Source organism: Ptiloglossa arizonensis, chromosome 10, assembly GCF_051014685.1.
Source record: "Ptiloglossa arizonensis isolate GNS036 chromosome 10, iyPtiAriz1_principal, whole genome shotgun sequence".
NCBI lineage: Eukaryota > Metazoa > Arthropoda > Insecta > Hymenoptera > Colletidae > Ptiloglossa > Ptiloglossa arizonensis.
In genome coordinates, this window is record NC_135057.1 from 12,172,857 (window position 1) to 12,200,136 (window position 27,280).

General features: G+C 50.4%; 2 protein-coding genes across 6 annotated transcripts in view; one reads left to right on the top strand and one right to left on the bottom strand.

The window, feature by feature from the left end:
• Nucleotides 1–27,280, bottom strand: part of LOC143151870 (latrophilin Cirl) — a 449,543-nt gene that overhangs the window by 395,553 nt on the left and 26,710 nt on the right. For 2 of the 5 annotated variants that reach the window (XM_076321337.1, XM_076321334.1), the window contains exon 1: nucleotides 9,057–9,883. The gene's annotated coding sequence lies outside the window, so the exon portion shown is untranslated. Of the gene's footprint in view, nucleotides 1–9,056; nucleotides 9,884–19,574; nucleotides 19,624–27,280 lie in introns of those variants that run through there. The other 3 variants (XM_076321335.1, XM_076321338.1, XM_076321336.1) reach the window with 3 other exon arrangements.
• LOC143151818 (uncharacterized) lies at nucleotides 1,857–24,587 on the top strand. The gene is made up of 3 exons (XM_076321261.1): nucleotides 1,857–2,105; nucleotides 24,141–24,237; nucleotides 24,406–24,587. The coding sequence occupies exons 1-3, from the start codon at nucleotides 1,857–1,859 to the stop codon at nucleotides 24,585–24,587; spliced, it is 528 nt and encodes a 175-aa protein (XP_076177376.1).

The following is a 27,280-nucleotide window of genomic DNA, read 5'->3' on the forward strand; positions in this document are numbered from 1 at the left end:
ATAATAGCATACCTCGAGCGAGAGCCCTCGTGTACGCGTTACGTAGGTGTGTACCTGTGTACGTGCCCCGCGAGAAACACGCTCGCGCGGGTACCTATAAGCGCGGAGGAGCCACCATTGGCCGAAGGAGAAGAACAGTGCCCGCGGGGCTCGCGAACTTCCGGCCTCTATTAATCACATAAATGGTTCATCGCTGGGCTAGAAATATATCGCTGGCCGCGATAATCGCGCGCAAATTGCGCTTAGGAACAACCCCGCCCGACGATCCGCGGGACACGTGCTTTCGTACCGCGAGATCGTTGCCCTTTTCGAAGAGGACTCGAACCGGTGCAAGATCGCCGGGAAATACGGGAACTCGAGCGCGACGTCGCTTCGAAAAATATTAACCGTCGAGCTAGCGAGCTAGCAAGCTAGCGAGTTAGCGAGCGAACGAACACGCTCGTTTCCCCCTTCCCGTCGCTGTTCTTTCGAAGCGCAGCTCGCCGGATCGGTCGTAACGGTTGAATTTATTTTCCAACGGCGAGTTTTTCTATTGACTTTGCCGAAAGCAGTTCCATCGAGTCGCTCGCGGGATTGAAAAGCTGCCGCGATCCGTATATTGTATTTGATCGGGTCCAAATTGGCTCCATTCTAGCCCAGTTAGGTAACGACCAGTGGCGGACTTTTTCGTGGCTCCGAGGGAATATTCCGAAAAAATTTATCCATTCTCCAACCCGGTATCGCGTATCAACCGCGTTATTGTCCGTGTAATTCACGATCCGAGTAGCAAAGTTTTCGAAAATGAACGTCCAATTCGGTCAACGACGGTACCGTCGCTGTGTTTTTCGATTCCGAGCGATCGCGTATCGACGAATCCAACGACGGAACGATTAATAGGGAACACGAGACGGTCGACGAATCATTGTCACGAATCAAGCTAGTTAGATGATTTATTTCTCCGTATAATAGGTCCGTCAGTGCGAGCATCGCGCTTTCCCAGTTGAGGCGTTAACTAAATTTAAAGACAGTTGCTCAACACGTTGCAGCTAAAAATACAATACTCCCAGGCTTCGACTAGCAATAGCAGGTGATCTCACGTTGAATCGCGAGCGTCTCGCAAGACGTTCGTTGGAATGTTTAGCTCCCGTTGCGAGACAAAGATGATAAAATGTAACGTGTCTCGAGCATCGGTTGGAATTTTCCGAAATTTCTCCGCGTAAAATCGTCGCGATCGCGGGACGAGCCACTCGCCCGATTACGTACGGAAAGCTCGCGTATACGCGCGGCTAGCAACGGTTTCGCGTTTCTAATTGGACACGTGTAGTTGTACGCCGCGCAGGTTCGATCGACGGTGTTCCGGCGCGCAGCATCGTCTCGCGGTCGTTCGCTCGCGCTACAAAGTGTTCGGGCCGGTGCACACGGACACGGAACCCAGGCCATAAAAGCCCGTGGACACCATAACTTGGCAAACACGCCTCCTACGTACGCGGGTACGCGCGTTCTTCCACCCGATAAGAGACCGAGACTCTCGGTGGTACGAGCCGCGTATGACGCGTCCCCGCGAGCACGAGACCGTGTTCCGCGTTCGTGTTCCGCGTACGTGTGCGTGCAACGGGTGCTTTACGCGGAGAGCTTCGGGATCGAAACGCCTTGCCGCGGTGTTCTCGTTAAAAGTTCACTCGACGTCGAGCTTTCGTTCCCGTTCAATTCCGCGCGGAATTCGAGAAACCGACTTTGTCCGCGCGGGAAAAAAGTTCTCGGACGAGCAGATTTCCCGCTGGAAACTACCCGTACCCGACGCAACGCGGATCTACGCATTGGGTAGAGAATCCGCCTCTAGTCTAACGTTTGACAGCGCGCGTGTTCCGAACGGGACAATGTTACGCGTTTTCCGCACTCGCGACGACTATTTCGCCGCGAGAACGATCGATGTCGCGAAACGGCGCATAAGCGACCAAAAAGTAAGCTCTCTGGACGTCTGCTCGGCTATCGAACAGGGAGAGAACGCTTCGAAAGAGATTCCTTTTTCCCACTCGGAGAAAAACATATCTGTCCAAGAATGTGGAAATATTGGCGATTTGGCAGAGTATTCGAGACTCCTCGACAACCAGGGTATCCGAGTACCGGTGAGTCGAGAGCTTCTAATAAAGTGGATAGCCACGGGTTCGTTTCTGCTTCTTCTATGCCGCTTGGTATACAGTTTCAGGAGGTTTTAGCGAAAAATGTATTTGCAATTGTAACGATTTTTTTGCTAAGCCTCGCGTAAAGTTTTCAGAAATCCGGAGCGAAGAATATATCCACGAGCACGATGTTACGAATCGACGTTGAGTCGGTAGGATTTGCGCAGACACCATTATCTTATCTCGCGTCGCGTAACTCGCTCGTAGAAAATTTTTCCTTTCCGAGAATCGACGGTCACGGTTAAACGTACAACGTTATCGATTCGGGTACACAAAATGAATTTGTCTGCTGGTCGAGAAAATAATTACTATTTTTCTCGTTCGATTAATTCCCGACACGATTTGAAAAGAAAGTAACCAGCGAGAATTACTTTGAATACTTCCCCGAGAAAAACCTCCGAAACAAATAAGATAAAAGACTTGTCAAACACTCTCGAAAAAGAGAATAATCTTCCCATTTCGTCGTACAGCTATAAACGCAACCGCGTTGGAATTTTTGAACACCTGGTAAACACCTCGCCGCTATTAATTTTCCAGAATCGGAAAATTCCGATAGATTCCCAAGACGGTTGAATCTCGACACCGCTGGCAAAGTGGCGAGTCTAAATATTTGCCCCGTCTGGTTGAATCCGTTGGTCGTAGAGGAACGCTTCCTTCGTCGTGAAATCCTCGTGGAAAATCTCGTTTCGAAGGCTACCGAGAGAATTCGAAAACTCGCGCGGCGATCGAACGGTTGGTTGCGCGCCGTTACGATTTTCCTTCCGGTTCGTGGGTAGAAAATCGCGATATCCGAGCGATCTCGATATCCACGGACAACGTACTCCTATAATCCCTCGGGAATTCGAGAGCCCCGACATTCGATACGGACGTTCGGGTTTTTCTTCGCGGGTCTAGCGCGAGCCGCATCGACGAGGACTCGTGACACGGCCGATTTAACGTTAATTTCCGATTCGACGTGTCGATTATCCCGGGTCTCGTGACACGGAGAGCTTCGTTCCTCGCGAACCGGCTGGGCGTTAGACAATGAACCGCCTCGGGTTCCCAGGAACGGATAGCCACGGGTAGATGGAACGGGACGCGGCGGGCAGGGGGCGGGGGGGTAGGAGAGGACGAGGGCAACGGCAATTACGCGTAATTCGCAGGTGCTGTGAGAAAATGGCGGTTGCTGGATGTGTTTTCAACCTTAATCGCGGCAATTTTTCTGCCATTACTAAGTTTATCGTTCGGCACGATACCGCGCGCGTTCTACGCCAACGTGGCCGCGATTTTACATTACGCGAGGACCGACGACGCCTGCTCGATGCGCCGCCGACACCGTGAACCGAACGCGAAACCGGGAACGACCGAGAAACGGTTGTCCCTCCGTTACGTCCGCGCCGAAGAAACCCGATCGAACTCGAGAACCTGTTATTTGCGAAACGAAAGTCCCGACGACGCGTTTATCGTAACGCGACTGCGTGCGCGCGACGCCGGTGAACCTCCGCGATCGAAACAACCGACGATGCCACCGCGTGTAACCGTTTGGAAAAATCGACGCCCAACGTGACCGGCGCGATGCTAATAATCGGGAGGGGAACGGGAAGAAAAAGAAAAAAAGAGAGAGAGAGAGAACAATGGGCCAGCCCTCGCGACCACTCATCGCGATGACGAGCAAGTTTCCGACGCCGCGTCTTGCGCCAACCGGTGATACGGTTTCGAGTAACGGAGATCGGTATGCCCGAGTTCGACGAACGTTTTCGCGGAAACGAAACGTATTTCGATGAAAGACAATCGGAACGGAGCATCGACGCACCACCTTTGACTTTTCGCCCTTTGGCTGACTTCTGATCGGAGCAATCCGAATATTCTTCGCTGGTACGGATCTCAACGATCGAACACGCGTGTGTTACAATTGCAACAATTCTTTCAGCTCGAATCAAACGATACGAGAAAGTTGTACGAGAAACGTAAGCGTACCCGTTCGCAGTTCGAAACGATAGCTTTCTCCGAACGCGTGTACGCGTTCGTGGCACTGAAAGGGTTAACAGGGAGAATAACGGTAGCGGAACTGTAATTATTTTATGCTGTATCGATACGTTGTTCGAGGGTTTCCATACGCGGTGAATTTTGTATCGTGGGAAACGATACCATGTTACGAAATTTAAGGCAACGGACGCCGACGTTGCGCGACGAATTTTGTATCGTGGGAAGCGAAATAATGTTACGAAATTAAAAGTAACAGCGCTCGATGTTATTTTCCCCGACGCGATACTGCGGGGTATAATTATCGGCAGAATCAACGATACGCTTCCGAAAAAGAGCGCGTAACGCTCCCGGAATTACACGTTCCGTTAAAAAGATCTGGAACGGAAGAATGCGGTATGAATTCACGTGCGCGAATTAACGCCGAGTCACGGAGACAGTCACCGAAGATAATTAGCATTAACGCGGCAGCTCTATTAATACCGTGGGTAGCGATCTTGGAAAAAAAATGTCGCGAGCAGCTATCCTTCCAGGCCGTGAAGCGTGCATATTTAAACGATGTAATTTCTGTTGGCTAACGTGAATTTTTCCCGATCGGGATAATCATCGGGAAAAAACGCTCCGTTGCGAGTATTGAAATAAAGATTCTTGCGATTCGATCGACTTAAAGCGTTCTTCCGCTCGAGTATACGCTCAAAGTCTTTGGATAAAAAATATATGGAACTTTTATAATTACGAAGAAATGCACGAACATCGGTTGCGTCTAACAGCTTCGATTATAAATAGATGTACCGAGAGGAGGCGATGGGTCGAGAAAGACCCGAGGAAGAGTTGATCATTTTTTTGCAAACTCGCGTTTCGATCGTCGACGCTATTGCTTCGATTATTGTTTCGTAGTTTGTTTCCAGTATCGGTGAAAATCAACGAAGAAGAGCAACAGTGACATCTCGCGAGTGCTTTGTCGCTAAATGGGGGATATTTTGCGCAAACGGATCTCCAATTTTGCGCAAACGAATCTACGGATTTTCTAGCTCGAGTTTGCCTCGCGATGCGGCTGCAGTTAACACGGGTGTTGCAGCAACGATATCTGTCAAGAGCGATTACTCGACGCGGGAAAGAATCATTGACAGTTTCGCTGGACGCGTATGCGATCGATTACGAAGTATCGTATATATTTTTTTTTTTTTTGCAAACGTAAACTCGGCTATCGCGTCGCCGTACAACCGAGACGCAAGACGCACCTTTTCCGAGATTAAAATTTAATCGACCGGAAATCCTTGGCACGATTTAAATAAATATTAAAGTACACGCTCGCTGTTCTTATTGCCCGTTACGAATAAATATCTCGAAACGTAATTATTGTTTACTATTCCAAGAGAATGCGACTCTACGAGACTATTTGCGTCGCAAAACTTGCGCAATTTGACATCCAAGAAGGCACGGAATTCTTAAATATCGAACGATAGAAAAATATGATCGTTCCATCGTTCAAAACTTTTTCAATCTGCTCTACATATTGCTCGCATCGAGCGTCCAATCCCGAAAAATTCTTACGCGCGAGTATTCGACCACGATCGTTCATCGTTTTCCTAGGCTATCCGATCGCGAAATACCCTCTGTAACCCTGCGTTGCTCTCGCCTCGTATAACCATACATTTACATTTTCCAGGTCTAGTATCACCTTTGTGCCACTTGGCGCCATTGTGACTTTAAAGCAACACACAGATCTGCTTATAAAAGCTATTCCTTGCAATCTCTCGGACCTGCGCGGATATACTCGGAAGCTTGTTTTTATTAGAATTCACCTTTCAATTTCTATCTCGCTGCGAACGTTTGTCAATGTCTCGTTACTAGGGTCTGGTTAGCGCGAACAAAAAATAAAATACCTTCGTGAAAAAATTGTACGCGTTGCGATCGTTTACCTCTCTTTGGATTTTCTTTTCGATGTGCGTTCAACGCGCGAGGTACAGCAACCGGTCGGTAGAAAACAGGTAACTTTTCGTAAAAGGTAAAATAATTCGAGCCGTGGACAGTATTAATCGCTCGGCCCGTTTCAAATCCGCGTCTTCGTTAGGCGGTTGGAAGTTTTTCCGTCCGGGATTTCGCGCAATCGCGTTGCACGCCGGGATTGCGAAACGTCGCGAGCCCGGTGGACGACGAGCGATATTAAAGCGAGAGACCGTTCGTACTCGCGGCAAAGTAAATACGCCTCGGCGTTGGCCGAGGTGGTAACCGAGAGAGGCGGCCACTCGTTCCCCGAGAAATACGATCACCCGAAACGGTTCAGGTATTTCCTGTTTCCTCGTATATCTTCGCCACCTGCACCCGTTTCTCAACTTTTTCATCGGGATGTCCTCTGCATGTTTCATAAGGATTCTGCACCGGCGCGAGGTGTAAAAACTCGCATCGACGACGAATCGGGTATAAATTAAGCGGTAAGACACCGTCGACACCGGCGGTTAAAACGCCCCCGGAACGCGGAAAATCGTCGTTCGACGATGCTCCGGGACACCTCGGCAAATAATTTTCGCCCGTTCGTTACATAATTCACCGGCTCGAGGTTGACTCCACGGAGCACGGATAAGCGGCGCCACGGTTTGAGATGCACGGTCACGTTCGCGCGTACAAGTGTCCGACAAAACACGGGCGGGAACACGCGATTCCGATTGAAAATCACGAGTAGCTAGGCCTCCCGCGGGAGGAGAGAGAGAGAAAAACGACAGGTAGGTACGAGACACCGGTGCGAATCGGTTCGACAAAAACACGCGTTCGCGAGTACTAATTAGGTACGCGCGAACGAACGCGAAGACGCCCGGAAAATCTTCGAACTCGTTCCTCGGGGATCGAACTCGGGATTCTCGCGAGCGGAAACTCGCGAGAGAAAAAAAAAAAGAAACGGTGGAGGAAAAAGAGAGGAAAAAAACCTACTCGGAAGCGGTAGTCGGGAGAGAAAGAGAGAGGAGAGACTCGCCGCGATTTTCCGATATTCCATTACGCGCGAGCACCGTGCACGCTGGCAAACATGGCGGAAATTCGGAAAAAGGGGGGCAGCGGCAGGGAAGAGCGCGTCGCGCGCGCGACTATCGGGGCAAAAAGTTTACGAGCCTGTCAAAGGCAGAACCACGCTTTCCCACGAGGAGGGATTAACCGACTAGTTTTTCCGGCGAATGGGTAAGAGGCTGGCTGTCCTCGTTCCGGCGGAGCGCGCAAGAAGCGAAGAATTCCGACGGCAAATGTCATCGAAGGCCGAACCGGCCGATTTCAACTCCGGTCGTTCATCCGCGATGCGTTATCACGGGTGTTTACGAGGCCTGGAAAGAAACCGAGCCGGCGTTGCGCGCAGATGGGACTTCGAGGATCGATCCGAGACAGGTCGAGTTCTCCTCCTTCGAAGGATGAGCGAAGAATCTTGAGAAACAATGCTCGGGGACTCCCCGTGTATCGCAACGAAATCGATCCGAGCGCAAAACTCGCGGAACGATAAGAAGAGGACTGGAAAGAGACTGTTCGCGGCAGGATGACACTTTCAAAATCGATCCAACGACCGACTCGCGTTCTTTCGAGGAACGGAAACGAAAAATTTCGTAAAAAACAATGATCGGACTGGTCGTGTATCGCAACGATCCGTCGGTATCGCGGTGTTTACCAAGTCTATGGGAAAGATCCAATTTGAGAATTGGAAAACATCGAGATTCTCCGTGTACGACAAGAAAGTCGTGGACAATTCTCAAAGACCCTAAATCACGTACGCGTTACCACGGTATATTCGTAAGGTCTGACCCGTGCACTCGAGGATCGATTTGCGGACACACTGCGAGTTGGGAGGAAATTCGTAGAAACGTTACACGCGTCATCGTGCGCCGTCACGGTGTTTACGAGTTTCGTTTGATCTTCGACCCGACGCTGCACAGTTTCGAGCATTCCGCTTCGAGTCGTCGGAACGAAATATCTCGAAAAAAAATGTACGTACACTTTCCACGCTTTAGCAACGGAGTATCACCAAGGGCTCTGAGCGCACAACTCGGAGTATCGACGAGGATCGAGGCTCGAGAGCTCGCCGACGCGTCGTTCGAACACTTCGGTTTCCTTTTCGGACGCGTGAACCACTATTCGCGTGGTCACAGAAACAGGGAGAAAGAGAGAAAGAGAAAGAGAGAGAGAGAGAGAGCACGTAATCGCCTCGCGCTCCGATGTTGATACAAATGAATCACACGGGCGCTCCTCTCGAGAGGCCTTCGATCACGGGCGTCACCTAAATTCCGAGGAACTTCCGACCCGAGTTTCTTACGGCCGTAACTCGTCCTCCCCGAGGAGTCGGCGAGAAATTTCGCGAGTTTCCGAGGAGATCCCGCGACGCGTTACCCAGTGGTCTTTTTAATCCGGTGAGTTCGAGCTACGATTTCGAACGACTGGAACGTTAACGAACGTCCCTCTCGAGGAGACGTTTGAAAAGGCTTCTCGAGGAGACACTCTCCTCGCGGGCGAGTATCCTTTCGAGGTCAAGCTCGTCCGACCGTGCTCCGAAATACGTGCACGAGGAGCTCGACGCGGTCCGTGGCTACGTGCACGGATCCTCGGGGTCACGTGTGCACACGAACAGCGTTTGTAATCACGGTGCCGAAGCCACGTCCGTGGCCGGGCTTTGAGCATCGGCTTGTGAAACGAGACCCGATGGCGATAGTCTCTTCCCGCGGGAGACGCGTCAAAGTCACCCGGTGCCGTCGCTTCTCGCGACCTTTGGCTCTCGCGATGGGACACCGAGAACCACGCTGGCGTATCACTCTCTCTCTCTTTCTCTTTCTCTTTCTCTCTCGGTTCGTGTATTTCTCGTTGGCTCGTCGTCGGTGCGCCGTTTCTTTTCTCGCGTTTTCCCGTGGGGTTTGTCGGAAAGCGCGGGAACCGAACGAAACGATCTCGTAGAATTGGTGTACTTACGAGATGGAAGACGAAAACGACGTGGTCGAGGTACATCGCACGGAAAATTTCAGAGCGGAACACACAGAAAACTGTCACTGACACTATTGAGCACTTCGGTTATCGTTGGTTATCCTCCCGGTCGTAGAGAGAAACCAGATCCGATCGAGGAGACGTGGACCACGGGAACGAGAGATCCGTGGTTTCGAATCTGGGGGCCGATATCGGTCCTACGGTGGTGCCCCGGCCGGCGTCCGACGGCTCCGAACGGTCTCTCCTTCGACGCTGGCCCAGGTGCGTCGATATCGCCGGTCCACGCGCGTACACGATTACGCGTACTCGCGGTCGCCCCCCACGGTCTACGATTATTCACTTAGCGCGTCGAGTCTCACTGCCGCGGTGGCTCGATCGCGTACGATGCTCCGTTGAAACGAGGGAAAAAGCCACCGGCACCAGGGGTTGCGCGCAAACTCATCCAGGACGGGAACGAACGCGCGTCCAAGTTCCCTTGGCGCGCGGTCACCGCGCGAATATCGGTTCTACGCGCCGATCGGGTCGCTTCGCACGTTCTTCGCACTCCGCGATCCCGTTCTCGAAAAACCGCTCTACGTGGTCGTTCTCTTCGTGTTCGATCGTTCTCGTTCGATCGGCGCGTCGCTATCGAAACCGCGTACTCTCTCGCGGGCCCCGAATCTCCATGGCGATCGTCCGCGATCGTAACAGAGTCACCTGATCCCGAGCGAATCGAAGCCAGCCACCGACAGCAGTAGGCGTCAAGCGCCAGGTTACCACCGCGCGGAGATTTTCGTCCACGAGGGTAGAGAACAACGGGCACGCTCGATCCGCTTCCAGCGGCGTCGACGGAGAAACTAACCGAGCCAAGGGGACAGGAGAGCGTCACCCCCCACCATCGACGCCCAGCGCGCATCCCCACCACCGCGGCCAGGCCCGTGATTCCCCTCGCGCGCCTAGTCATCCACCCCATTGCCTCCTCGCCATCCACGGCAACCGGCTCGCTTCTAGCCACCGCTATCGCCCCCCCTCTTTCTGGTTCCTTCTCTCTCGCGAACACCACGGAACCTACTGCCTCCCTACCACTCCACCGTTCTCCCCACCGCTCTTCCGTTCCCCTCTACTCGCTCGACGTTTCTCTGCCTCTCCCCTCCCCTCCGCGCGTAGAACGAGACCGAACGATCGCTTCTCTACTCTCTCGCCCTCGTTGCCGTGCCCTCGCCGCTGAACTCTCAAGGTGGAGGCACTCGGCGACCGGAGAGATGCGCTCTCTCGGTATCTTCTCTCGTTCCTCGTGCGCCTCTCTCGCTCTCGTCGACATTTCTCCGCGTGTGCGTGTGTGCACGCCGCCGCCGCCGCCGCCGCCGCCGCCGCTGCCGCCGCCGCCGCCACCGCAGCCACACCGGTGTGTACGCGAGCGCGAGAAAGGTGAACCGTTAGGTGGTAAGATCCGAGGGTGTTCTAACGACTGAGAGGAGAACGGACCCAGCTTCGACGCGTCGCGATTTTTTTACTTTCGACGAGTTCGCGCGACTTTGGAAACCGAGAGGAAAAACGCTGTTCGCTCGGAGGAAAAAGTTCGCTCGCACGAACTCTGGACTCCGCGTTTCGGAAGGACCCGGAGACGTCTACGGACACGAAGAAAATCGGGTCTCTCCCGATGGAGTCTCGGGGCCTTGTTTCGAATCGCGAACTCGACGCGTTCCTCGAGGAATTAAGAAACTGTCGTTCCCTTCGGAAACGGAGTAAATTTTCCAGCGGAAAAGGAACGATCTCGAAGAGTAATCCGTGAACGCCGAGTTACCATTTGGAAAAAGTGATATTGTCAACGACACGCGCCGAGAGTCAACGGTATCCAGGTATATTTAAATTACCCACGCAAATGAGTTTTAAAAAGGCCGTTGCTCGCGGATTATTCCGCGCTGGATAATACGGGTAACTCGATTTACTCCGCTTCCGGATGCAAATGGGTTAATTGAATCGATGAGTCGAAGAACCGGTACAAATTCAAAAACCACGTTTCGAGGTATTTGAAAAACCAGTTTTCCATCCTGTACATCATATTGAAACGTTTAATTCTTCGGTCGGAAAGTATCCGGCCGCCTTACTTTTTTTCCATTCGTACGATTTAACAGTGGAAATTATAATAATTTGACTTATAAAATTTCATCTTATTAGGATGTCTGTTTGTACTATCCGGGAATCCCGCAAACTTTAATTAGGATTATTTTATGGAAGGAATGCATTTCAGCTATACGAGTAAGGATAAAGTAGTAAGCTTTATTGGGTGGTGTTACCTAAATTTCGCTAACTTCTAGGATAAGTAATCGAGGGCAATTATTACTCGAGTAATATAGACCGCGTTTTATTCAAACGGATATTATAAATACCGAGTAATCGGTGACGAAGAATAATTGTTCTTGATATTCTTAGTGATTATGATAGGCCGCTGACCGCCGATAGGCGGTGGTCAGTACTGGCGACCACTTCTTTTTTTTTAATTCTTTTTTTTTTACTTTATTCGTTTTGTTCCTTCTCCGATGTTAATTTATACTTGTTTTTCCATGTTTGTTTGTTTCTGTAAACGCTTCATTAATTTTCTCTGTTAGCGAATAACTGTACGTAACCATTGACCAAATTTATTTCTCCTCTCTTGCAAATAATTCTTGTTACATTGATCATTGTTTCGTTCTTTCTTTTTATACTACCGTTATTGCCGTTTTGCCATCTCCTCGGTTCAGTATATTCGTTTGTAACGCGTATCGAGAGAAATCGGTGAAACTTTGTTTCCACCTAAATACAGCAAACACATTCGGAATACCTCGAGTTCGTTAATACTCTACTTTAGCTGAAAAGTGGACTGGTGCATAATTGTAGCTCCGTTTTCGTTAATTCACGATTCAGTCGCGTATATCGTGGCGGTCGAAAACTTTCTGGCTGCAGTGTATGTCGTCTCACCGACGATCGCGTCGAATCGTAGGTTAGATCGTCGGCCCGACTCCACGGAATAAATTCGTTCGGTCGCGATATAGTCGAGAAGCGGCATCGAAAGATTTACTCGTTCTTTGTTGGCTCGTCCGACGGATACCGGGGCGAACCGTTTAATCCAATTCCATTTTAATTTACAAGAGATTGCTTCTCGAGATGCAAGTGACAGACGTAGCGGTGAAACAATTCGAGCGTTTACCCCGATGCGCTTCCACGGGCTTTTCGAGCGGTTCCAAGTTTTCGAAGCACTGCACCGCTCGAAGAAATGCGTTTGAAATCGATCGATCATCGTGCGTCGTTTCTCCGTGGAGGGAATCCATCGGAGGCGACTCGTCGCTCCTGTGTTTCCTCGGTTCTCACCTTGCGATCGCGGACACGTGATAGTATTCCACGCAACGGTGCACATTCGACTCGAAAGGTTCGTCGTACGCTCGAATGGTTAGGTTTTTTCGGCGCGTGTGCAAAATCCTCGGAAACACGAGCGGCTGACGCACCCTAATGACGCGATACGATCCGTAGCCCCCCTCTCGAGTGGAACGCGGCAAGAACGCGCTAAAACAATAACGTCCCGCGATTACTCCGAATCCTCACCGGTTTCTTCGTCGCTTATCGCCGCGCGCTGATCCGGGTTAAGTCTCCGAAAGCGACCAGGAGGAAACGAGATCCTCCGCGAAACCACGCTCCGTACACGTGCACGTACACACACCCGGTATACCAAGCAACGTCCCCGAAACTTACTCGGTCCTGTATCTCCGATGGTGTAAAACCGCCCCTTTGGACAAAAGAGCACCCCTATCTCGAGGTATCGCATAAACAACCGTAGATCGCGATCTTTCTCGAGGACGTGGCCCCCTTCCAGTCTCTCCCTTCACCACCCGTCGCCAACAGCTTCGGAGAGAGCGAATTTACAAAAGAGACCCTCTCTCTGTCTCTCTCTCTCTCTCTCTCTCTCTCGACGAAGGCCCGGTTGGCTGGCTCCCTTTTCCGCTTTTCTCCCGCTAATCCCAAAAGTCCATAAATACTGGAAGGGAGTTTATTCTCCAAAGGGTCGTTTACAGGATCACAGTTGTACCCTGACACGGGCCGGTGATGACGCTTTAATCCAGCGTCGCGCGGGAACGTCGCAGCGTCGGCGACACCGTTTCGGTCGTCCGATAACGCTTCAATTACCGTCGAATTCGTCCAAGTGTTGTCAGCGTGCACCATCGCGACGTTAAGAGCCGACGATCGCGCAAAGACGGTGAGAACGATCGAGAAGTCGGACGTACGTAAGAAGTTACCAAAAGAGGGCCACGAGAAGACGCGATCCCGCGGATCGTAACGAGTCTTCGGATTCGAAGAGCCGAGTACTCGGCGAGTCATTTGGATTTCCTTCGAGATGCTTTCCCGCTTTCTACCTGGCCTTTTCCGATTATCGGCTCGTTGTTGTTATTGTTTCGGAACTTGGACGAATTTCTAAGAACACGGAAGTTTCTATTTGTACGCGTCGATAAGTAGAACGTCCGCAAAGTAAACACTCGGGACAAAGTCCAGGAAGAACGGGACTCTATTCAAAGGTGCACACTTTCGCGATAAACGAACATCGGGAAAAGTTATTCCAGGCACTCGCTCCGCGAACTACGACCTCCCGAGAAAATACAAATTGCGCAAGAAGCGCTTACGCTCGCTCGGTGAAAATTTCGCTCGATCGCTCGCAAATGCACCCACATCGGCTGGGATTTCCTCCTTCTTGGAAGGTGGAAATAATATTTTCCAACTGGCCAATAAACGCTCCGAACATGCAAATAGAAAGTCTCTCCTCCCACGATGGATCCAAGGAATCGCAATTATTTCCGCGTCTTTTTTGCCCGCGACTCGCCACGGGAAAAAATGGCACTTCGCGCTAAACCGGGGGCGTTAGAAAGCCAACGTTTCCAAGACGTCTCGTAGACAATTGTGTAATGCGAATACCGTCATGTTCGGGCTTACGTAAAGCGTACGTAAAACACGATCCACGCCGGTGATTACAAAGCGCAACGGAGAATACCAATAATGCACGACTCGCGTTTGCACGTTTTACGCTCGATCCGTGGACAAATCGGCGCCGTGAGCCGTTGGATCGTCGATTTTCCGCTCTCCGTCGTACGGAGTCCGCGACCTCGAATTCTCTGATCGCGTAATGGGGTTTGTTCGAGAGGAGAGCGTTGTCCGGGCACGCGCGAAATACGCGCGTATTCGATTCTGAAATCGTGTTGCTCGCGCTCGGAACCCTCCGAAGTTCAATTCTCGAGAGTCGGTATCGAGAATCGAAACTTTTTGGAAAATGCCTCCAGCGTGGCGCGAAAAAACCCTCGACGATACGCAAATATTTTTCAATTCGTTCGAAACTTCTCGCTTTCGAGATCGTGAAGGGAATTAAACGCTCGCAGCGATACACAGACGCATCGTACTCCGCGAGTGAAAACGAAGGTACTCGTCGTACGGTACCAGCTGTACGTTCAACCCCTTCGGAGAATATTCCGATACGGGGCAACACAGTCCGAAGAAGTGGTTACAGCGATACCGCGAGACATCGATAGAAATAAAAGGTATCTTCTATAATGTATCGAGGTGTAAACGGGGGTCTGGAAAATGACGCTCTCGGAGGAACTAAACGCGGATCGATTTATCGCCGAAGAACTATATCGCGCGGTATAACTTTCGCGACTTGTCGGCGCGACGATTTGTGCGTTCGGTCGCCGAGTACCTCGAGAATCCCTTTCGTCGCGTACTTCCGGGTATTGCGAGAACTTCGATCGCGCTCTCCACGGAATTATCCCCGTAGTCGCGGCGATAGGAAAAATGTTCCTTTTGGTCCGTTAGTTTGGGAAACACCGAGTTCGAGACCCGTTCCTCGTAAATTCTCTCGTGCAACGCTCGCGAGTAACCTACGGCATTACCGGCGTTCCCCTTTCCAATAGCGGTTGCGTTACGTTCGGTTCCGATTACGAACGAAACGAGATTTCGGGCAGTATCGCGGGGGTCGGTGAGCCATTGTCGAGGAGAGTTGGCGAAAAAAGTAAGCATCGAGGACGGTTTTCCCCTTCAGGGTTCCCGAGGCGGTAATAGACCGATCGACTCGGCTCGCCGCGAGCGCGTTGCTCCGCTCGCTGGCCGCGCGCAATTAGTCCGGTTTCCGAGCTCGATCCCGCGGCCGCGTATCGGTCGATGTTCGTCGGGCGAGACCGCGAGCAACTTTACGACGACCGTGTAACTGCCGGGGCGTTTTACGATTTTATTGAAGCGGGACCCGCGAGCGAGCGAGCCACGTATCGCGTAGCGTGGCCGCGCGCGCTTATCGCCACCGCGAGCCAGCGAGCGTACCAGAAACATCGACGCGGCGTGTCTGGTTCCGCGAATTATGACGCCGGATGTGACCGTGGTTCGTCGAGCCATGCCCGCCTTGTTCGACGGTGTGTAACCAAACACGGAAGAATCGACGTAAGAAAGGCGGCGAATCGCGCGAATTACTCGCGGCTCGTTCGATAATTGCGTAATCGCGCGACCAAACGCAAGATTCCGGAGATTTTCTACTACATTTATAGCGATCGTATACTTTTACAGGCTCGGATTCTATAAATTTCACAGCCCGTGGACCAGAATTTCCGGGAAGAATGCACTCGAAGATCGATCTACGCGTGCACCTAACCACGCGGTGCCGAAATCGGTACAAATTGAGTTAAGAAGATTCTACGGCTCGAAGAGTGTAAGATGAAATTACAGAATGGAACGGTAGCGCCCGCTACATTTATAGCGGTCCTATGCTTCCATTCCTCTCCGATACTTTTCATCTTCAAGGGAGTAGCCGGTATACGTCTTTGGATCACGTTTAGTATATTCGTTTGTATTGCGTATCGAGGGAGATCGATGGAACTTTGATTCCGTTTATCTCTCTCCGGGTATCCGCTCGCAGCAACCTCCATGTGGTGAGACCTGGTAATCGTTATTACTCGCGACGATCGATAATATTTCGTCGCGGGTACTACCGAGCTAATTGGCTGTGAATTAAGAATAGCTTTTATCGTTTGCAATATAAGAGTTAAGCAAATGTAAAGTTAACGTATCGTTGATGTATCATTACTTCCATGTTTTCTAACATTAAAGAAAATCTCAGAAAGTTCCTTCCATCTTGGAAAGATTCTACATCGCGAATAATGCCGAGCTAATCGACTTTGTACTTGGACTAGTTATTTAATATATAAGAATAAATTGTATATTGTAGAGCAGAACAAGTTTTGTGGCGGATAAGAGTGTACGATACTTAAAGTATGACGATAAATGATTGTACGATTGTAACTGGAGGAAACCTTTATCTTGTACTAAATAAACCAAACATATTCAGAATATATCTTGTTTTTTAATTACAACCTTCTCCTCCCTTTCCTGCATTGCCAAGAATCACTTCACCAATAATTGAATGACGTTGTTTCCAAGAATTGGACATTTTCTAAAATTTTGATCCGAAATTCAGACTTTGGTATCAGGAGAACACGATACGCGAGGAGGAAACCGTTCGCCTTTGCAGATTTCTCAATATCTTGTTGTTTATTTATCATAATTATTAACAACCATCGCAGGACCATAGTTTAAACAATTCTTAACAATGTCCTAGTATAAATAATAGCTTAAAACCCATCAATTTCTTGAAATATCCGCTGAAACCGTACCAATAAAATCGAAGCAACGGTAAGTCACCTTGTCGAGGGTATAAATAGAACCCCCGGCTGCCGAAATTGTCATTCGCCCGGGAGCCTCCGCGGCGGACGGAGCTCCCCTCTGGGGGGGCCACCGGCCTTGGGTCCAGGGTGGCCCGACGCGGAGAAGGGCGGAAACGCCGCGGACCTGCGGCGGGCTTCCGGAGGACCCGCGAGGACGGAGCTTCTCCTCGGGGGGGACCGGTACCATCCGGGCCAGGGTGGCCCGGCGCGGAGGAACCGCGGCGGACGGCGCTCCTCCCCTGGGGGGGCCTATACCCCCAGGGCCGGGGTGGCCTGTGCGGGGAGCGGCGGTACCGTGGCGTACTTGCGGAGGACCCGCGGCGGATCGCTTTAATTACCCTCCCACTACTTCAAGAATTTCTAACTTTTCCGAAAATTCTCAGAAAAGACGTCATTTTCCCGAAATTCCGAAAATTCTCAGAAATTACGTCATTTCCGCGAAATTCCGAAAATTCTCAGAAATGACGTCATTTCCAAGAAGTGGCACGGTAGGAATACCTCCTCGCACTTCATGTTCTCCTGATACCAAGGTCTCGAAAACTGTGAAAAATTGTAGTTAAAGTACAGAAACTCGTTTAAAATTCGCGCCTAAAGGAAATTCTTGGAAATGACGTCATTTCCACGAAGTGGCACGATTGGAATACCTCCTCGCACTTCATGTTCTCCTGATACCAAAGTCTCGAAAACCGTGAAAAATTCTAGTTAAAGTACAGAAACTCGTTTAAAATTCGCGCCTAGAGGAAATTCTCAGAAATGACGTCATTTCCAAGAAGTGGCACGATTGGAATACCTCCTCGCATATCATGTTCTCCTGATACCAAAGTCCCGAAATCGGCGAAAAATTTTAGCCAAAGTCCAGAAGTTTTCTAAAATTTGTCCGAAATTCAGACTTTGGTATCAGGAGAACATGAGGTGCGAGGAGGTATTCTTATCGTGCCACTTCTTGGAAATGACGTCATTTCCAAGAATTTCCCCGAGGCGCGAATTTTAAACGAGTTTCGAGACTTTGGTATCAGGAGAACATGAAGTGCGAGGAGGTATTCCTACCGTGCCACTTCTTGGAAATGACGTCATTTCTGAGAATTTTCGGAATTTCGCGGAAATGACGTAATTTCTGAGAATTTTCGGAATTTCGGGAAAATGACGTCTTTTTTGAGAATTTTCGGAAAAGTTAGAAATTCTTGAAGTAGCGGGAGGGTAAATAAAGGGATCCGCCGCGGGTGCTCCGCAAGTACGCCACGGTACCTCCGCTCCTCGCACAGGCCACCCCGGCCTTGGGTGTGTAGGTCCCCCAGGGGAGGAGCGGCGTCCGCCGCGGTTCCACCGCGGTTCCTCCGCGCCGGGCCACCCTGGCCCGGATGGTACGGGTCCCCCCGAGGAGAAGCTCCGTCCTCACGGGTCCTCCGGAAGCCCGCCGCAGGTCCGCGGCGTTTCCGCCCTTCTCCGCGTCGGGCCACCCTGGACCCAAGGCCGGAGGCCCCCCAGAGGGGAGCTCCGTCCGCCGCGGAGGCTCCCGGGCGAATGACAATTTCGGCAGCCGGGGGTTCTATTTATACCCTCGACAAGGTGACTTACCGTTGCTTCGATTTTATTGGTACGGTTTCAACGGATATTTCAAGAAATTGATGGGTTTTAAGCTATTATTTATACTAGGACATTGTTAAGAATTGTTTAAACTATGGTCCTACGATGGTTGTTAATAATTATGATAAATAAACAACAAGATATTGAGAAATCTGCAAAGGCGAACGGTTTCCTCCTCGCGTATCGTGTTCTCCTGATACCGAAGTCTGAATTTCGGATCAAAATTTTAGAAAATTTCTGAACTTTGGCTAAAATTTTTCGCCGATTTCGGAGCTTTGGTATCAGTAGTACACGATATGCGAGGAAGTGTTACTTTTTGGCGAATTTTTGGAAATTATGTCGTTCAATAATTGGTGAAGCGATTCAGAGCAATGCAGGGAAGGTAAAAGAAAGTTCTAATTAACAAACTCGAGATATTCTGAAATGTTTCACAACTCGTGGACGAGAACTTTCTCGTTCGATAATTTTGATCTCCCAGCGAGTAGCCGGAATACATCTTCGAATCTCGATAGGATCTTTTCTAATATTTCCTCAAAAATGGGTGTAATAAATTTGAAAGTTACGAGTTACATTTACCTTCGGTTAAAAGCGACCCGTACCAGCGGATCTCGGCTTATCCGATATCTCGTCGAAAAAGGAGTGATAAATTTGCGACGAGTTACGTTTTCTTCGGGTCAAGAGCGACCCGTACCCGGTTTCATCCTCGAAAACGGAGATAAAAAGAATTCGAAAACGATAAATGGCGTACTCCTCTAACTTCTGAGATGACTGTCGTTGAAAAACGAGAATCGCTATTATCGTCCCCCCCGTCCCCCGAAATTTGTACAATGTTTCGCACGGTGCGCGTTATTAATCCGCCGGGCGGAATAACTTCGTTTACAGGCTGTTTTCGTAATCGGGCCGAGAATGGACGCCTGTACCGACGCGAGGCGACGCGAGGCGCCGTAAACCGGGCACCTGCGCGTGGGAAAGAATTTTCTTTGTCTCGCTGCACGCACGAGGCGATCGAAGCGGTCGGTGTGCGTTACACGGAGCGGCCAGAAGCGGCTTCTCCCCGGTTCTAGCGTATAGAAAACGGGCTCGCGCAATGACACGGCGGGAAACGAGCGGATAATCGACGATACGATCTAGCGACAGCGGTATCGATTAAATATCGAGCGGGATCTCGTCGGTGGATCCCTTCTCGTTCCATCGATACACACGGACGGGTAGTACTCACGCAATTTTTCCACAGACGGGCCCGCTCGTCCCAAGTCGCTGACGGGTGTCTGCAACAGAAAACGACCTGGTCATTAACGCTGGTATCGGGAGGGTCTCCCTCTCTCTCTCTCTCTCTCTCTCTCTCTTTCTCTTTCTCTCTCGTTCGCTCTGTCTCTGTTTCGTGGACGATCGTTTATACGAGTCCGCGTCGCGTATCCCCGAGAGCGCACGCGAGTGACCACCGACCCGACGAGATCGAATCTTAAAACTCGTTCGCTGCACGGAGCAATAGCGACGGTTAATTTAAACGCGTTCCCTTTAATCGCGGTATTTATTTCATTATAATCCGGTCCTTGGACGGTGGTATACCGTCCCATTTGCGTTAACTGCTCGCATTACCCGCGCACCGTGGAAGGATAATTCCTGTGCGGAACGCACGACCCGGCCCTCCGACTCGCGATGCACAACAGGTGGAAGAAAGAACCCAACTACCGGTTCGCCGTTTATTTCCAGTAGATTTTCGTGTTCGTAGAACCGGGCACGCCGCTCGCCCCCGATAGCCCCCAGGTATCCCCCCTTACGCTCCAACGACGGGAGGGTTGCTCGCTACGTCGCTGTCCAAGATACCGGGGATCGTTGTACCAGATTATCGTAAGGTTTTGCATTCGAGGGATTTCGCTAATCCATTCCCCGTGTGTAATCCCATTATCGGGCGTTTTCCTTAGGGTAACGCGACCGCTTTCGTACTCGCGTTCCACGAATGTCTTTCGGCCCTCGACGTCCTCGCGTCGAAAGATCTCCCAACCCTGGTCTCGCGTTACACGAGATTCTTAATCCACGTTTTAAACCGTCCGAAGTATCGATACCACGGAGTATTCGCGCTCGAAATTGCGCCATTCGAACTTCGCGAATTACTTCGATAGGAAATGGCAGGTCGCGGATCGAATTCGAGTACCGGCGTTTCTCGCGCGAAATCGTAGTAAAACGGACTACCGAAATACCGGGGTAATATTTACAGAATTCCTCCGGACGATGAACGTGCGATTAAAGCGGATCGGACAAAAATTTGAAAGCCCCGCGGCGATCGATTGGACGTACAGGGTGTCCCAATAGTCGCCGGTCGATTTACTTTTCGTACAAAACTCAAACGGTTCGAGTAATCTCGATATTTGCTTTCTTTTTTAAAAGTACAAACTCGGGAGTTGATAATGGAACGAGATACCTTCCAAACGGCCGGTCGAGTTTCAGGTTAATCGTGAAGTTTTAAAAATTAGCGCGAAATTGAAATCGACCGGTGACGATTGGGACAACCTGGACGTCCGTAATGTTAAACCCACCTATTTCGAATCTCCCGCGATTATTCCCCGAATCGTAATTGTCGCGAATCGACTCGAGACCGCTTCCGCTTTCTGCCGTTAAATCGATACGAACTCTCTCGGCGCGCCTTCGAGAACGTTCGTTCGTTTATTCGTTCGTTCCTCGTCCGGCGTAGTAACAACATTTTCCATAAATCAGCGATTAATGGCGTGGAATCGGAGCGGGCGACTGGCCGGTTGGTTGACCGCGCGGGCGTGTCCGTGTGTACGAGAGGTTCTCTCGTACGTAGAGGCGCGTGAAACGGTACACGTGCGCGTTGTTCTAGCGTCCACGTGGCAATATTGTCAGACACACGGTTAACAGGCGTACCCCGTACCGTAGCAATTGCGACACGTATCGAATGCGTTCATTTCGCGTAGGTAACGTCTCACTCGTACGCGAAACCGCCTCGAGGGAGAGCCGCGCATCGCGCGAACGCGAACGCGGACGCGTGCATACGTACACACGGACACAATGGACCCGAGGGACCAACGGCCCTTTCGGGGACCCTCCCCGCGGGGCACCCGAGATCGACTCGAATCGAAAGGGAACGGAGCTCGAGCCCGGGAGTGGTGCCAACTTAATGAGGGACCACCTAGCTCCAACTGTTTGTTTTGCGTCGGATCGGCCCACGAAGAAAATACCCCGGCGCGATCGAAACGGACTGCCCGATCCCGTTTATGGCCTTGTATCGCGAGCCCTATTTGCCATAACTTCCGCGATTTGGGCGTGAAATTACACGCGCCGGGGATCGCCGATAGTTTCGATAAAGGTCCGCCCCCCCAACCCCCGACCCCTTACGTTTTTCGTTCTCCTTTAACTCTCCATCGTGACCGTTGCACCGCTCTCGCGCGATTCGAGTCGACTTTTTCTCGCACGGGAGGTTTGCTCCATACGAATCGACGAAACGGTCGTTGGGCCATCGAATTGGCTCCCGACTGAAAATATCGCGGGACAGTTACCGCGCGCTAAAGTATTTAATGGAGTCGTGCGTTGGTCTAGTCTGGCATTGGTCCGCTCGAGGGTTGGACAGGTCGAACATTGGTACAGTGGAGCGTTAATCCAATCGAAACAAAGTCTACGATGTCGAGAACCATTCCGTCCAGCGTCGATCCAGTCGATGGTATTCGCCCAATCTCGGCCTAAATCTTCTCTCGACTCGTTCGAACAATCGTCCTAGACCGTTCTTCTCGACGCAACCGTTACCGTTCACCAAACTGTCCGATCGTGGACGAGACGACAGCGCGTCTATCCTCGGCTCCGTTTCTCGAGAATCGAGCGTGAACGTCGTTGTTCATTCGCGGCAATGTTCTCGCGGATTTGGTTAAAAATGTATTTTCTGGACCGGTCGGTCCGAAACGCTAATGGCACGAGTCGGCGGGCGGGCGAGCACCCTGGCACAATGCGAGCCGCGCGTTCATTAATTCGACGGAACACACCGTTTTCCGTAATTCACGGCCATAAATTAATCCGGGCGCGTATTAACGATGCGCAAATTACACGCGCGGCCGAGATATTTAATCCCGAAGACACGGTGTAATTATCGTCGGGTCGCGCGACGCCCGACTTTTTTCATAAATGGATCCCCGGCTAACGCGATGTAACGCATTTATAACGGGGTTCGATGGTAGCCTGGGACACGGAGCCCGTGGAATTACCGGGCTCCTAATGTCGTGTTTTTTTCAGACACGGTCGTGTAGCACCGGCTACCTTGCTCCCTTGGCGCGGACTTTCGCCGTTGTTTTCTTCGGACCTCTTCGAGGGGAAGTTCACCGGAGAAACCTCGACGTTTTATCACGACGTAGTCTCGAGCGAGTTTCCCCGTGGCCGTGTCGTTTGCCCCGATCCATACCCGTGGAAGGTATTTCCCGTAACACCCGCGGTGTCTGCCTCGGTGTAACGATGCATACGGATCGCGAAACGTACCGAGACCTTTCGATGATTAAATATACGGGGACAGGTCGCGGGAATTGTAGGAAATTTCGAAAGAGGAAAGATCTTTCGAGAATCTCGTCTTCGACCGAACGAGAAAACAGGATTCCATTCCCGAAAGAATTCTCCGATCGTTTCGAACCCGACGATATCGTTCCGCGAGGCGTTCTCGCGATTAATTGCCCGCGTCGTACACGATCGTGGCCTGGAAACTCGTCGACGAGGTTCTCCCGATCGAATTTGTCGACGGAGCTATCCCGGTGTATATTTTTCCACGCGAGAGCAATAAAGATACCTTTATCGAGCGTCGATTTAATCGCTGTTTGTTCGCGCCGGTCCCGTTATCGATTAAAGGAGTTTACATTCGATTCCCGTGGACCAGTTATATCCGACCGGACGAGATAAGAACACGGCTGTTACTCGCGCAAACACGTACACGCTCGATATCGTCGCTCGACACCCGACCTTCGAGCATCCATTTCCAAAATATTTCCCCGATTCGATACAGGAAGAGTCCCCGTTTTTCGAAGCGTCCCGCCGATTTTACGAGCAGAAAGACGCTAGGACGGTTCCCCGACCGTGAAAATAATGCATCCGGTAAACCAAAGTCCTGTTCGATTCCTCGCGACGTGCAATTACGCGCAATTATTACGACGGAATACCATCGAAGCAGGGTATTTATTAGCGTAAGTGGCCGTACACGATGCTTCCCGCAAAAGAGCATCCATTCGAAGCGTGCCGCGGTACATTCCGCCAGTCGACGTATCGATTATGCCGTCGAGTTTCGCGCTAAAAACGATCGAGCGCCGCTCGAGCACGAATGCGTCCCCGTTGTTTGCGGTCCGACCGACAACGACGCACTGTCGTTTGCGTTCCTCTAGCCCTGTATATTTTGAGGCGAGGACGCGGGTTTAGGTACAAAAATGATGGCACTCCCGGGGAAACTGAACCGGGATCGATTTACCGTCGAAAACAATTAGGAATTAAATACGCGAAAATAACGATAAACCGTTGTTTACGCTCCTCTAGCTCCGTGTATTTCGAAACGGGAATCATCGGTTAGAAAAAAAAAAAAAAAAAAAGGTAATATCGAACGAGGATCGAATTGTTGCGAAAATAATTTGGCATCGAACGCGAGAGTAAGTTTGCAAATTACTCGGGTGTAATTTTCGCAAATATTAATCGCGCGTGTATAAAAAATGTTTTCTCGACCTGTGGTCGTTCCTTTGTTCATTTCTCTCGTGGCTTTCATTTTTACGAATTTTCGTCTTATAATTCCTCCCCGATGTTTTTATAGTTCCAGGTTCGGGTCAGCCAGCCATCGAAATGGACTTGGATGTTTCCGTCTCTGCTCCGCGGAGACAGACCCCCTACTATTCAGCGTCATAATCGTGGTAAGTATTTACTTGTTTTTATATTAAATTCGTATCCCTTCTGTTCTTCAAACTCGATTCGACGGTTCCTCGCCCAACGGAAGGGGACCACCCATGCTCCATCGTATAAATATAAACCATTAATTTGTCTTTCTTTATATTTTGATGCAAATTTTTCTCTTCTTCCAGACTCGGGTTCGCGGAAAGTAACACCAAGAGCGACAATGGCGTACAACGTCGAGAAAGATCTTCGTTCCGATTCGTACCGATTCGTACCGTCGTCCTCGTGGCAGCTACGATTCCATCCGATTCGTCCCGAGATTTCGAGTCGTTACTTGCGCCATGGATTAAATTTTTACGAGCCCCGATAACGCGGAAACGACCAACGCGAAGCAATCGTAGAAATAGGCCAAGAAAATCGAAAATTGATCGACGAAAGGTCAAAGAATGTAATAACAATTATCGAGGAAAATAAAGTTTGTCGTAGACAATAGACAGTGTTTTTTTATTCAGAATAACCCATTCCCCAATCGAGATCCTTTCGACGCGATCCCGAGTACCCTGTTTCCTCGACGAACGTCGAATTCGATCTACACGATAAGAGCTCGACGATCTCCCCATCGTAACCTGTAAATATTTTTTGCAACTCGTCGTATGCGCTTGCAAGAGAACACAGAGGTTACGTTAAAGCAATAAGTCACACTTGGTCTCACTTTCGCAGAAAAAATCTCACCGATGCGTTACGAATATTATCGTAAAAACGAAATCGATCGCTTTCTAATTTCTTCTTTCATCCGGTTCGTTCTCTTTAAACGTCAGCTGGCGACTTCTTATAAAGTAACCGCTGGCTTGTGTCGTATTTCACGCTTCACCGGTTTCAACAAGGGTCTCCCGTTTGGAGGGGGGCAGCGACGAACGACGAATCAAATTCGACGATCGCGTAACGAGAATTTACTCCGCTCGTTTTCGTGCAACGCGATTCGTCCGTCTCGTTCCGTATCGCTCCCGCTCCGAACCGAGAAATGACGATTCGAAAATCGTGTCTCCTCAGCGCTAAGCAACTGCACCGGTCCCTGGCTCTCATCGAAGAGACGTTGAAGAGCGATTTACTCGGTGAAAAATCGCTCGATCGAGGTCCTCGGTTTCCCTTAATTTTCAAGAAACGAATTTTCATCGAGACGGCAATGTCCAGAAATCGGTTGGGGGGGAAACGAACGTTAAATAGATGCGCGACGCACGAAACGGCAGAGTCGGGGACTCGTCGTGGCACTTTCGTATCCAGCGGCTGGTCCAAGGACGATTTGTTCCTATTAGCGAGCCCGTGTTAATCGTCACGAGCGTATAAACTTCCGCGCTAATGAGTCGACGTAAACGGATTCCGACGGGGCAAGTAATACGTGGGACTGTATTAATTCAAGGATCGCGGCGCGTACACGGAAGCACCGCTCGGTAGATAAATCTCGATCCGACGGATATTATTGTCCGTCGAATATGGGTAGCGTTTCTTTTTTATCCGACAAATCACACGTGCTACCGTCGTTAAAGCCACCGGTCGTCCTTTCGACCGAGACGACGTCGCAAAAATAATAAATTCGTTTTATTGCCCATCGTTACGTAGCTCGAGTGTTTTCGACTCTTTAAGCGGCAATTACCCGCCTCGAGAAACGATCCGTAGGATCTCGCTTCTCGTCATTTTCTTGACATTTGCATGTTATTCACATTTTCGCACGAATAGCTTGCTCGCTGAAAATTTCATTGCCAATGGAACCGTAATTGTTCTTGACCGCCCCACTCCCTGTATTTCCAAAGATTTATTCGACAACGACACGTTAAACGATACACTCAGACCCACGGTTACAAAGAAACGCGTAAAACGTTAATCTCGTTAAATGCCCGAGCTTGTAGCACTTTTGATCGTAACCTGTCCGAGCGAATTGATCGCAAATATCCCCGGAATTCGTAAAATGAAATATTACGCGAACGTAACGAGTATCTTCGACTCGTTTTCTCGAGGTTTGCTAGTCGGTACAATTTTAGAAGGAACTCTTGCTGAAAATTTCTATCGTCCCGCAGACGGTAACCGATCTCATTCCGCCACGATCCGCGCGTTAAAGAATTTATTCGACGATAAAAACGAAAATCGTTGAACGAAAATGGTCGATTGGACGTTTTCGAACCGGTCTTCGGAATACCGTGGTTTAATTTCGGACAAAGCTCGCGCCGGGGACGGAGGAATTCCCCAAGAGTCGCGAAAAATTTTCGCTCGAATCCATCGATCGGCTCGAATTTCGGTCAGGATCAATACATTCCGCGAGGAAGTACGTCGACGAACGTTCCGAGGAGCGAAACTTACCCGGGCGCACCTTCAAACGAACATATTTTTATTTACCCGTGTCCTGTGCATCGGTGAAATCTTCCGCGAGACGAAACACGAAATGTCACTTACTTGGAAACATCATGCTACCGTGGATCCGTCTTTCTCTCTCGCTCCGAAACCACCCTCGCCGTTCTCTCTTTCTCTCTATCCGTTGGCTGATCAATGCCTGCAGCGTTTCACGTGGGAACACGTGAACCCGGACACGAGTTTGTTATTACAACGGTATTCGAAATATTTGCGCTATGCGCGCGTACGATTCCGGATACGCGTAAACCCGTGAAGCGTCGCGACGCCGCGAGGTCGCAAACTCGATTTCTCTTCCCTCGTGAAAACCGTACCCAGGTTCGACCGGGGTTCGTACGGGGCTCACGAGTCTTCTATTATTCGTTCTCTCTCTCTTTCTTTTTTTTCACTTGACGAGAAAAACAGAGAATGGAGTTTCACGAGGTTGCATTTTATCGAAGCAAGGTGAAAGAGGTTCGGCGAATATGTGCCGCAGCGAATGTTGGCTACGATCCAATTCTGCCCCAAAGTTGCGATCTAACTTAAACGGAAGACGAACGATAGGATGCTGCTGTGTACCGGACGAGGACAAACGCGTAGTTATATTTTCGAGGGAAGAGTCGAAACCTACGAGAAATTATTTACAGCGACGATTGGGTACGTGGAAAAGAGGAGAGGTCGAGC

Excerpts from the sequence above, each read along its gene's own strand:
- LOC143151818 (XM_076321261.1), top strand. The coding sequence starts at position 1,857 with ATGTTACGCGTTTTCCGCACTCGCGACGACTATTTCGCCGCGAGAACG. Across the intron at positions 2,106-24,140 it reads ACCAGGGTATCCGAGTACCG|TTCCAGGTTCGGGTCAGCCA; the intron begins GTGAGTCGAGAG and ends ATGTTTTTATAG. Across the intron at positions 24,238-24,405 it reads TATTCAGCGTCATAATCGTG|ACTCGGGTTCGCGGAAAGTA; the intron begins GTAAGTATTTAC and ends CTCTTCTTCCAG.